Genomic DNA, 13086 nt, shown 5'->3' with positions numbered 1-13086 from the left:
AAACGTCCTCATTCTGAGCAACATTCTTGAGAGAGTGGCTGCCAACTAGGTCCAGGTACTCTTGAAAGAGACAGATTTTCTAGATGCATTTCAATCGGAATTCAGGCCTGGTTTTGGTATGGAAACTGCCTTGGTCGCTCTGTACAATCACCTGTGGCAGGACAGAGTTGGGGGGGAGTGATTCTATTGATTTTCCTTGATCTTTCAGTGGCTTTCAGTTCCATCTCTGCTGCAACTGTCTGAGTTGGATACTGGAGGCACTTCATTGTAGTGGTTGCATTCCTAGTTGGATGGCCAGCTCCAGAAAGTTGTTCTTAGTGAGCATTACTCTGCTCTACAGGTTTTCCACTATGGGGTCCTACAGGGAATGGTTCTGTCCCCTGCATCAACATCATCAGATTTATATCCCGCCCTTCCTTCCAGCAGGACCCCAGACATGCAGGACCCCAGACATGCAGACCCAGCAAAAAAAATAACTGTCTGTCTTTAGGGTACATTTGTACCCCAATGAATTTCCAGTGGAAGGATGAAGTAACTTTATCCCCCAGAGACCATTTTTTCTGTGTTGCCAACACATGTGTGCTCGACAATACCAAAGCACGCTGAGCCCAAAACATATGCAGAGAAGGTAGAACTTGTCTGAGTAGTATACACTGGTCCGTTCCCAATGCATACTGAGCACAACACAGTTTCTGAGGTATATTTGGACCCCAGTGGTTTGTTTCCAGAAGGAAAATGTTAAACGGTTACTGGCTAAATTTGGGGATGTTGTATGGATGTCAGTTTGTGACAATGCCCTAGAAGAACAATCCTGTAGGTCTACTTAAGTATAAATTGCACAATGAAAAGTGCACCTGGGGTCCAAATGTACCTCAGAAGTCTGCATGAATGCTACCATCTACAAGAAACTGCTGAGTGGGCTCATACGGACTTCTGGAGTACGTTGTCATCAGTATGCTGCTGACACACAGCTTTATTTCTCCTTTTAAGCTTCTGCAAGTGAGGCAGTTGATGTGCTGAATTAGTGCTTGGTTGTGATAATAGGCTGCATGAGGGTCAATAAACTGAAGCTTAATCTGGACAAGACTGATATGCTGTTGGTGGGTGGTTCACTGGCTGAGTGATTTGTGGCCTGCTCTAGATGAGGTCATACTCCCTCTAAAGGAGTGGGTTCATAGCTTGACGGTTCTCCTGGATCCACTGCTGTCACTTGAGGCACAGGTGGCCTCGGAGGCATGGAGTGCCTTCCATCAGCTCCGACTGCTGGCCCAACTGCAACCCTTTCTGGACAGGAATAACCTGGCTACAGTAATCTATGCTCTGGAAACCTCAAGATTGAATTATTCCAGTGTGCTTTATGTGTAACTGCCTTTGAAAACAGTTCAGAATCTTTAACCAGTGCAGAATGTGGCTGCCTGGATGTTGATGGGATCAAGGTCCACAGATCACATAACACCAATTCTGTTCCAATTGCACTGGCTGCCTGTGTGCTTCCAAGCCTAATTCAAAGTGCTGGTTTAATCTATAAAGCTCAGGTCCACAATATCTGTTGGAATGCCTATCCTGATATGAACCTACCCAGACCCTTAGATTTCTTTCTCCAGGTCCCCTTCCTGAGGGAGGCTTGGAAGGTGATGACAAAGGTGCAGGCCTTTTCAGTTGTGGCTCCATATTTGTGAAATGTGTTCCCCAATGATATCCACCTGGCACTTTCATTGACATCTTCTCGGCGCCAGGTAAAGACTTGCCTTTTTCCCCAAGCATTTGATACATTGAGAAGTTGTTGTTTTTTATAAGTATGTTGCCAAAGTATCCTGTGGCTGTATTGGGGTTGCTGTATTATTATTTTTTTGATTTTATGGCGTGATGTATTTATTTTTGTTTTTAACAATGTTGTAAATCATTTGGAGTCCTTTGGGTAACAAGTGACTAACAAATCTAATAATTGATACTGATATTGATATTTGGTTTCAGTTAGAGACTCTACAGATGGAGCTTTATCTAGGGTTATCAAAAAGGGGCAGGATTAACTTTTTAAAAAAGGATAGGAATTGGTGGCAGTCAAGGTGGAAAATTCTCAGTACATGAGTCAGAACTTCAGAAGAGTTTAAAGTTAAGCAGTAGATACTTTACTATTGAGCCAAAGCTCTTGAGTATAGATAAGAGGCCAGTATATGCCACTCCTGAGATCAAAGGTAAATAGGATGTGAGAGAACAAGGGAAATCAGAAACATAAAAGTCTGGGATAAGTTTCATTCTATTGTATCTCTACTCTATTTGCACATACTTCACAAATAAGTTTCAAAGGCTGTCAGGTTTCAGAAGCTCTACTCTCTCTGGCTAAGATATTTTTTCAATGATTTTGTTGCCTGTTCTATCATGGGGAGCACATAAGAATAATAGCCTTAAGACAGACAATAGTGTTGCTATTTTTTAGTGTTGCTATTTATTTTGTCCCACTGTCATTTCTGGCCAAACCAGGCTTTGAAACAGTACAGGACCCTGCAAATCCATCACTAGCCTTTATAAACTGTCTTCCCTTTCTTTCTACATTAGTATTTCTAATAGAAGGAACAAGTGAAAATGTTTGCAATGAATCAAGGCTCTAATTCCTAAATAAAGTATATAAAATCATGGTACATGTTCAAGGACAAGAGAGCTGACAAGTAAATGCCTAGAGAGCCTGTATAAATGGCATATTGTTTATAGTCTGCTGAAACAGAACATCTTTATGTTTTAAAGTGCTTCCTTAAAGGCATGGTTGTGAAGGATTTTGCATTCCCAGCCACCATGAGCAATATCTCTATACGTTAGTTAAGCATATGTGCATTCAAGTTGAGTATATGCTGGATAGCATTTCAATGAAAATACTCAAAAATATTGGAATATTACATTTATAACCTTCAACAAAGCTGCACTCTCTAAACCAATGAGGCAAGCATTCCAGAGGAAGCACAAAGGGAGAAGGCAATCACACCAACTGTGGAAGAAGTGCTGCATATCAGATCAAGCAAAAAGATGTAATTTTGCTTTGTAATACTCAAGCATGACATAATTTGATTGAATATGTAGAGCTTCAAAAGTTATAATGGCTGAAAAAGAAGTGATCAGTCCCAAGGAAAACTGCTGATAACAAAATTCTGTTATGTATGCATGATATGGAAACTGCTGTTTCAATCCGTGAAAGTATCAAAACCAATATTTCTTTAATTTGCAAATGTAAGGGACTAAAGTAGGAACAATTCAGAATTCAAACTCACACTAAAATGCTAAAGAATTTTCATGAGGATTTTTTCAAAACAAAATTCACAAATTGCTGCAGAAATGTGGAGAAATGAATTTAAGATTAAAAAAAGCTAGCAGGAATGGAACAGCCGGCTGGGCCAAGGAGGTGATTAATGCCTCTTTACGAGAGGGAGTGGTCCCACCCTGCCTGAAACAGGCGGTGGTGAGACCGCTCCTAAAAAAATCCTCCTTGGACCCTGATAATTTGGACAACTATAGGCCAGTAGCAAATGTCCCATTCCTGGGCAAGGTTCTAGAGCGTGTGGTCGCTCGCCAACTCCAGGCTCTCTTGGATGAAACTGATTATCTAGACCCATTTCAATCGGGCTTTCGGCCGGGGTTTGGTACAGAAACGGCCTTGGTCGCCCTGTATGATGACCTCTGTCGGGAGAAAGACAGAGGGAGTGTAACTCTGTTGGTTCTCCTTGATCTCTCAGCGGCGTTTGATACCATCGACCATGGTATCCTTCTGGAGCGACTTACAGATTTAGGAGTGGGAGGCACTGCTTGGCGGTGGCTCTGCTCCTATCTCGGGAATCGTCTCCAGAAGGTGATGCTGGGGGAACATTACTCGAGTCCCTGGGTACTCCAATATGGGGTCCCGCAGTGTTCAGTTCCGTCCCCCATGCTTTTTAATATCTATATGAAGCCGCTGGGTGAGGTCATCAGGAGTTTTGGAGTGCGTTTCCAGCAATATGCTGATGATACGCAGCTCTACTACTCCTTTTCATCTTCGTCAGGTGAGGCTGTTGATGTACTAGACCGCTGCCTGGCCGCGATAATGGGCTGGATGAGAGCTAATAAACTGAAACTCAATCCTAACAAGACTGAGATGCTGTTGGTGGGAGGACCCTCTGCCCAGATGGTTGACGTTCGACCTGTCCTAGATGGGGTTACACTCCCCCTAAAGGAACAGGTACATAGTTTGGGGGTCTTATTAGATCCGCTCCTGTCACTTGAGGCTCAGGTAGCCTCGGTGGCACGGAATGCATTCTACCAGCTCCGGCTGGTAGCCCAACTACGACCCTATCTGAGCAAGGAGCATCTTGCCTCAGTTATCCATGCTATGGTAACCTCTAGATTGGACTACTGTAATGCACTCTACGTGGGGCTACCTATGAAGACGGTTCGGAAACTTCAGCTAGTGCAAAATGCTGCGGCCAGAGTTCTCACTGGGACAAAGAAATTTGACCATATAACACCTGTCCTGGCACAGCTGCACTGGCTACCGATATGTTTCCGGGCCAGATTCAAAGTGTTGGTTCTTACCTATAAAGCCCTAAACGGCATTGGACCGCAATACCTGATGGAGCGCCTCTCTCGCTATGTACCTACCCGTTCACTACGCTCGACGTCGAAGGCCCTTCTCCGGGTCCCAACCCATAAAGAGGCCCGGAGATCAACAACTAGATCTAGGGTTCTTCTCGGTGGTGGCCCCCGAACTATGGAATGCCCTCCCAGACGAGATACGCCTGGCGCCTTCTCTGTTATCTTTTCGGCGCCACGTAAAAACTTACCTTTTCGCCCAGGCTTTTTAAATTTTGTAAATTTTTAAATATTTTAATTTAACATTCTAAACTTAATATGATCTTAATTTATAAATCTCAATGGCAATTTTATTAATGTTTTATAATTGTACTATATATATATATTTTTTTCCACACTTGCTCATATTTTAATTGTGATTTTATTTGTTGTACACCGCCCTGAGAGCTTTCTGCTATAGGGCGGTCTAGAAATGTAATTAAATAAATAAATAAAATAAATAAATAAATAAATAAAATGAAAAACTGAGACAACTAAAATTGACAGATCCTTCCATCCCTATTTGCCACCTAAGATACCTGGGCCTCAAGAGGCATCATGGGCACAAGAAGTACTCCCAGGCTATCCTTCAGGAGAAGTGCAACCCCACCCAGAACAGACCATCCCTCTAATTCCTGGCACTGGGAACCACCTATCCATAGCACCTACACCTGAGATTAAATTTCAACTTATTGGCCTTCATCCAGTCCGTGACTGCATCCAGACACCTCAGTTAACAAGGAACCATGTCTGTATTGTGCATAATTGACTTCACTAGCAAATAAGATGTGTAGTTACCAATTTCTTTGAATGTTGTGAATGAGATTTTCCTCTTCTCCAGATCTAATTGCAGCAAATATCAGCTTTTGGACAAATAGTAGCCGGGTGGTGGTAGAAGATTAGCAGTGGCAGGTGGGTGGGTGAGTTAAAAAACAGCTTCTGCAGCAGTCACAATTTGGACAAGGCCACCATGGCTCCTGTGAGTTTTTTTTCCCCAAGTTTTTTTTTTCTAATCACAGGAATCAAAAATGTAAGTAGGGAATTATTCCAAAACCACTAGAATGGGACAAAGCTGAATGGGGAGGTGAAAGGGTATTTCTTTTATGTGATCCAAACTAAGATAAAAATAAAAAATGGAGCTGCAATCGTATACAGATTTACTTAGGAGTAAGTTCAATTTAACACAATGAGAATAGGATTGTTCTCTATGTTTGTCTGAAAGAGATGTTATCTTGCTATTCGTCTATCAACCTACTTCCAATGTACTGGTTTGCCATTTCAGACATATCACTGAAATGGAGCTATATTAACAATGAGATACTCACTTCACAGGAGGTACCAGAATATCCTGGAGGACACTTGCAAACCTCTACAGCAGCTGCATCTTTTTGCCCTGTTGAAAACTGATTAGCAGCTTCCAGGCTGACACCACTTAACCTAGAGCACAAGAATAAGATAGAGAGGATATCATTTACCCGTGAAAGAAACATCATGGAATCATAGAATAGTAGAGTTGGCAGGGGCCTATAAGGCCATCAAGTCCAGCCAGCTGCTCAATGCAGGAATCAATCCCATTATGTTTCCCAGCAGAAGTATCATCATTTATTGCCGGCCTTAGGCCATCGCAACATACATACATACAAAATCGAGAATTAAAATATTAAGAAAAGAAGAACATCTATTATGGTACACAGATATAAAATTTGTATTTGTTACAGAGATATAACAATAAACTTTTAGAATAAAAGCCTATCAAAAGGTCATAGACAGGCCAAAATTAAAATGCTTAAAATTCTAGGATGGCTGTGTATTTAAATATTTAGCCCTCAGTTTTTGTGCTGCGATGGCATAATGTGCCACATAGTATGAAATCCGATAATCATTATCTGCTAAGAGGAAAGTAATAAGCTGCTCATCATTACCGGGGCCTGAGTGATTTATTAATATGTCCAGGAACTTAGTTCTAGGATGCATATATATCGGGCATTCAAATAGATAGTGAGGGAGATCTTCCACTTTTCCAGTTCGACAAATGCAGAGACGCTGTTCATACAGGGACTGTTGATAATGTCCAGTTAGCATAGCGTTTGGCATTGTATGAAATCTCAGTGCTGTTAAGGCATATCGTAACTGTAGCGGGAATTGACTCATTAAATAATTTGCCATTTTATGATCGTATTTAAAAAGGCGATACCACCTGGAAAATTTGGAGTTTGAAATTGTCATTCTGTCTAACCACGCGCTGTGTCTCACAATATGGTCTTGGATATTAAACCTATAAAGAGCTGAGATTGAGTGTGTCGGAATATGATAATACGAATAAACCGTCTGGAATTTTTGGATCCAATGGGGGTCTGTTAATACTGCTTCAAGGCAGCTTCTTGCCAAACTCCTTGAGGGCGAGTGTGCCAGGGTTGCCCAATATCGTAGTAAGAGTACATGTGTTCGGGCCAAAACCGGAGGTAAGCCAGTTTTGGCTCTCAAATGTGCTGTAGGTGTGCCGGGGGCCAGATGTAAAAGGCGTCTAAGGAAGTTATTTTGAATAACTTCTAGTGAGGAAAGTGTATAACTTGACCATCCCCAAACTGCCGCCCCATAAATGATCTGTGGTAAGATTTTGCTTTGATAGATTTTTAGGGCGGGAGCCACCAAATATCCCCCTGCCGTCCTGTAAAATTTGAGTAATGTCCCTATCGCACTAGCTGCCGTTAATTTGATAGCGGAGATGTGACTTTTCCAAGCTAAAGTGTCTTGGAAGTGAATTCCCAGATACTTGAAAGAGCGACATTGCTCTATCGGCTGGGATCCAATGGACCATTTGTGTTTTCGAAAATTTTTACCGAAAACCATTATCTTTGTTTTCCTGTAGTTGATTTGAAGGCCCTCATTTTTACAAAAGGAGTTTAGATTTACCAATAGCCTTCTTAGACCAATAGGAGTGAGAGAAAGGAGGGTCATGTCATCTGCGTAAAGTAACGTGGAAATCTTCTTATTTCCAGCAGATGGAGGAAAAAATTTTGGGCCTTGCAGTTCGGGTATTATATCATTCAAATATAGGTTAAATAAAATGGGCGCCAATAGGCAACCTTGTTTGACTCCTTTTTTGACTTTTATCGGGTCAGTCAAGTAGTTACCTACTCTAATTTTAAGAGTGTTGTTAGAATACATTTCCTTAATTAGGTAAAGAAGACGTTTGTCGATGTTAGTTCGAGCCAACTTGGACCATAGACGGTATCTGTCAATTGAGTCAAACGCCGCAGCTAAATCTACAAAAGCGGCGTAAAGATGTTTAGTAGGGCCCATCACAGACTGTCTAGCCAGAACATAAAGAGTAGCGCAGTGGTCTATGGTCGATTGGCCTTTCTGAAATCCTACTTGTTCTAGAAAAATGATAGAGTTTTCTGCTTCCCATTCTTCCAGTTTTAGGAGGAGGTACTTGCTATATAGCTTTGCCCCTATATCTAACAGACTGATGGGCCGGTAGTTATTTGGATCGTCTTTCTTCCCTTTTTTATAAATGGGGATAACTATACTTTGTTTCCAGCCTTCTGGCATTATACCTGTATTATTGATCTTGGTAAAAAGTTTAGCCAGAATAGGGACCCACCAGTCAGGGAGATCTAAAAAGAGTTCAGGTGGGAGCATATCTTCTCCTGGGGCCTTTCCCTTTTTTAGTGAGGAAATGAGAGTTCTGACATTTGATGATGTTACCGGAGGCCAGTAAGGATCATTGATCTCGGTGTCTATTGGGCGTAAGATGTAAGATTCACCCGTAACGGTGTATAGTTTTGAAAAATGTTCCTGCCACACTGAGGGAGAGATTTGGCTAGATGCAAATTGGGTGTAGGACTCGGACCCGGAAGCGATCATAGACCAAAACAGACGGCCGTTGCCCTCCAACCAAGCTTGGTGGAGTCGCTGCCATTGGGTTCTTGCATGTAACGCCTTTTTTTGTCTGATTAGTGTTTTATATGAAGAGCGCATCTTAATAAGTTGGTTATGTCTGAGGGTGTTTGGGGCCCTTATCGTGTTATGTGAAAATTTGATAAGTTGACGTTTAGCTACTTTGCATTCGTTGTCAAACCAAGTCTCCCTCCTAGAGCACGCGGTATCGAGAGAAGCTTTTCTAGTTAGCGTAGGTTTGAGCAGAGCTGTTATCTGTTGATAGGCCTTAATAGGGTCTATTTTCGAGTCAATTACTGCTTGCCTAACTTCAGTTAAACTGGTGTTCTCGAGTAATTGTAGAGTAGAAAGTTGTAAATTTGGAGACCAGCGTACTCTGCGGTCCGCTACCTGAAGGTCTACCAAGGACGGTAAAGCCGGGAGGATCAGCGAATGACTCAATTTTAAAATCGTTAACGATGGAAAATGGTCGCTCTCGATTCTATCTAATACCAGAAAACTGTGGACCCTTGAGATTACTGAGTTTGAGACCAGCGTGAAATCTATCACGCTGGCTCCATGATTAGAGAAATATGTAATGGGGCCATTGGTTTGATCTAGGTATGACCCGTGTAGGCAAAATAACTGATGTGCGAAGATTAACTCCATCAGCCTCAAACCTTGATTATTTAGTATCTGATCTTGGGAGATCCTGGCCCCTAAAAGGAAAGGGCTGGTTGGACCGTGATTTGTAGAAGGGCCATCCGGACAGCCAGAACCTAACCAGGCATTGAAATCCCCACAGAGGATCACCTTAGAAGTGGGATATTGATGTTCCAATAGGGTTAGAAACTCTGATAATTGGTCCCAGATATTGTTAGGTGTTAGAGTCCTAGCCACATGTGGAGGAAAGTAAACATTTATAATAATGAAAGCACCCAAAAGGGAGCTAGTAAACCTCAGGCCTTGGATAAAGTGATCACATGGAGGTGCTAAGGTTTGAATATCTACCGGAAAATCATCTGAAATAAACATACATAAACCACCGCTGCCTCTGCCATACATATTTTGTTTAACCGCAGGAATAGAAAAAGTCCAAAAACCCGGTAGAAGGATCGGTGTATCATTTGTTATCCAGGTTTCTTGGAGGCAGATGATCTTAAATTGATGTAAAAAAGAGTATAAATCCTCTTTACTGTCTTTATTTTTCCAGCCCTTGATGTTCCAGGAGAGGATTTGAAGTTGTCAGTCTGTCCCCAATGATTCTGTCTGCGCCGATGATATGGGGGGCCAGATGTGCGTGGGGTTTGTATGATGACCTTTTATAAGGTGTTTTTTAGAGACATCTTTTCCTCCCAAGGAATATCCTGCATTAGGGGACGAGGCCGCCTCTGCACATTCATGGATAGTTGAGAGTTGTAATGAGAGTTGGACTAATCTGTCTAGTATTTTATTCCGTTCATTCCCGGGTAAAAGGGCAAAAGGCTGTAATAAAGACTGTTCTCCTCCAGGGAGCCGTCGAACGGACCCTCCAGCCGCATAGGGACCTCCAGCGGATGGCAGCCACGCAACGACGGACGAGTGTTAGCGCCGTTCTCCACCACCACCCCAGTCTCCCGACACAGAGGTCCCAGACCCAAATCGAACATCGGAACCATCATGCCACCCAGTGTCGGGGACATCATCGGAGATGCGCACTCTTCATATAAATCAGGTATGTTCAATTGATGATTTGGCTGTGTATGAGGATTAGAAATAGTTCCCACTTCTTGGAAATCCAGGTCAATCAAGGGTGTCGCTTCTTGTCGAGCGTGTGTAGTTTGGCTCCTATGAGCATTATCCAGATATTTTATTTTTAGGGCTGGCGGCGGCGCTGTATTTTCAAAAAAACGGAGGATATTTATATCCATTCTGGATAATAGATCTTTATTAAGCCAAATATACTTCGCTGTTTCATGGGATAAAAAGGTAACCACCGCCCAAGCCCTTATGTTGTCGAAATGAAGGTATTCTATTTGCTTGATGTCATGAGTAAATATTTTCATATTTGAAATTGGTATTATTGTCTTATCTAAAATGTCTATCAGATGATGTTTCCTCTGCAAAGGAGTAATATAGCCCCATGGTTTGGGATAATTTTCAAAGACTAGCTTATTCCTTATTAGTACAAGATTCCATCGGGGATGTAGGGATGAAGCCATTATTTTTTGTTTTGTCTGCGAGATTCGTAAAGCGTCTTGCCATGGGTCCTGTTGAGGAATGTACAACGAGTGAGTTGGTGAGAGAGTATCCGGCAATTTCTCCCCCTCATGTGAACTTGTATCATCAATTGTTTCTGCTTCTTTGAGTACTTTTGAGTGCTTTTTATTTGGATGTTTTACGTGGGGTATATTTGCTTTAGAGACTCTCGTCTCAGATGGAATTTCTAACAAGTTAAAGAGTCTCTTAAAATTCATCCCAGATTTCTGGGAAGATTTTTGAGTCTTCATATTTTTACTTTTTTTTAGATGGAAAGCCGGGCGTCTCTTTTTTTCTTGGAGGTTTTTTGTTGGTTACGCTTCATAATAGCACCAGACTTTGCCTGGTTCCCCTGTAGGGTAACTGAGTCAGAATTCTGTGTAATGCCGCAGGAAGTGACTAATGTGGTTAATAAGGAGTTACATTCATTCATATAGGCCTTTAGACACTCCAAGTCCGTTGTCAGCATGAGCAGCCACCCTTTTAGGGGGAAGTCCTTTAATTCGTCCACTGAGAGAAGATGACTAGAGGTTGTAACCTCACACTGAATCTGTGTATTACTGCTAGGCTTTCCCTCCTCAGTTGAGAGAAGGGATTTGTTAATCCGTTGTAAATGTGGAGAGTACGGAATAGCTGTATCTTCATGATGGCAAGTGCCGCCAGCATAATTTTGTATGGGGATATCTGGAGGTCTTCCAAGGCTATTTGTTCTTTTATATGATGCCAGGTCTTCAATTGAAGTAGAGTTTTCAGCCAGCGCTAGTTCGTCAGCCAGATTCATGGCTGGCTGATCGTGCTTAGGGTTATAAAACACTCCTTTAAGTGGCAGGTGCCAGTCAGTAGGTGTAGAAGGGGCTAGCCAACTGTCCTTTTCAGGAGAATAAGAAGGGGCAGGAGTAAAAAAGTCTGTTATTTTCTGCTGCCCCTTTAACATAGGATGAGATGTATCAAGTTGTTGTGAGGAGGGAGAGAGACCCGGCCGTGTTTCTTTTCGTTTCATCTTTAACTTATCTTTTGCTGGCAAGCTCTCAGAAGGGGGAGAAAGACCTAAAGCTTTCCTCTCATTCCTTGTAAGCACCATTCTTGGCAATGATGTTTAAGCACAGGAAAAAATATAGTTAAGTGAGTTGATTCAAGCTGCCGGAGACAAACACTCGTCGGCAGAAGACCGCTTTGTAATTGCTGTTCCTTTATCCTTTGGCTCTTTGTCTTCAATTAAAAAAAAAAAGAGCTCCAGAACTAGAAATGAAACTAAAACTGGAGTAGTTAGTTAAGAGGAATGAATAGGAAAATAGATAAGTAAGATACAAACTGAGCCAAAAGAAAGTCTTGCCTGCTCCAACCAGAACCGGAACCTATGTTTCCCAGCAAGATAGTATGGTGGGGGTAGGGATGTTGTTACTGTTAATTTGCTTAAAAAGAGATGGGCCTTTCTATCCATTGCCTCTACCTCTACTTGCTTGATATAATTCATGTTTAGACTATGCCAGGCCCACATTAGAAAGCTGTCACAACAAGTGCATCAGGAGCTAGAGGACTGTGCTTAGCTTGCAAGTTGTATATTTTTACTTCCACTGCAGACACACACAGAAGCAGGCTGCTTGTCAAAACCCAAAGCTGAGGAACTGTCACCATGAATTCCTCTTTTCTTACTCAAAAGCACTGAAATCCTTAATTGCATTCATAGAGCAGGCATGACTTCTTAACATCTGTTTAGTGGTGAAACTCAGTATTCTGAGTATACACTCAGTATACAAAGTGACTTCCAGCAGATAACACAAGATACACAATCAAAATCCAAATTTAACCATAAACAACATAAAAGAAAACATAAAACACCAATAGCTTTACTAATAAAAAACAATAAAACCAACAATATTAATGGCAATATTAATATTCAGCTCAGCATAATAACAGCAAACTCAGATAAAATAGCACCAAATCAGAGTATCAGCACAAAGATATATTTTAAGAAAAAAAGCCGTTCCAAACAGATGGGAAGACCCTCTCTGTCTGATGGTCACACAAGAAGAGCCTCTGATCTCAAAGTGCAGGCAGGTTGATACCAGAGAATGAGATCCTTCACATAATCTGGTTCTAAACCATTTAATGCTTTAAAGGTAAAACCACCATTTTGAATTGGGCTGTAGGACATGCCAGCAATAGAGAGAAAAAAATACTACACAAATAAGACACAAAGGTAATCACTTCTCACTTCCTATGTCCTAAATGTATTCAATACATGGAAAGACATGCAAAAGCTTCTTATGTGTACTAAAATAATCAGATGAGAATTTTTCAGAGACCTTCCCTAATCTGGTGATAGGCATCTAACAATATCCCTTCTTTAGAGAAGGCATATCAGTTTTCTGTCCA

General features: G+C 41.7%; 1 protein-coding gene across 10 annotated transcripts in view; it reads right to left on the bottom strand.

The window, feature by feature from the left end:
- Positions 1–13086, bottom strand: part of LAMA2 (laminin subunit alpha 2) — a 748112-nt gene that overhangs the window by 320188 nt on the left and 414838 nt on the right. For all 10 annotated transcript variants that reach the window (XM_061623807.1, XM_061623808.1, XM_061623810.1 and 7 more), the window contains one exon: positions 5916–6027. In XM_061623807.1, coding sequence (XP_061479791.1) covers positions 5916–6027 — 112 coding nt within the window. The remainder of the gene's footprint in view (positions 1–5915; positions 6028–13086) is intronic.

Source organism: Rhineura floridana, chromosome 4, assembly GCF_030035675.1.
Source record: "Rhineura floridana isolate rRhiFlo1 chromosome 4, rRhiFlo1.hap2, whole genome shotgun sequence".
NCBI classification, from domain to species: Eukaryota; Metazoa; Chordata; class Lepidosauria; order Squamata; family Rhineuridae; genus Rhineura; species Rhineura floridana.
Note: the sequence above shows the minus strand (reverse complement) of the source record. Positions and strands in the feature narration are given on the sequence as shown.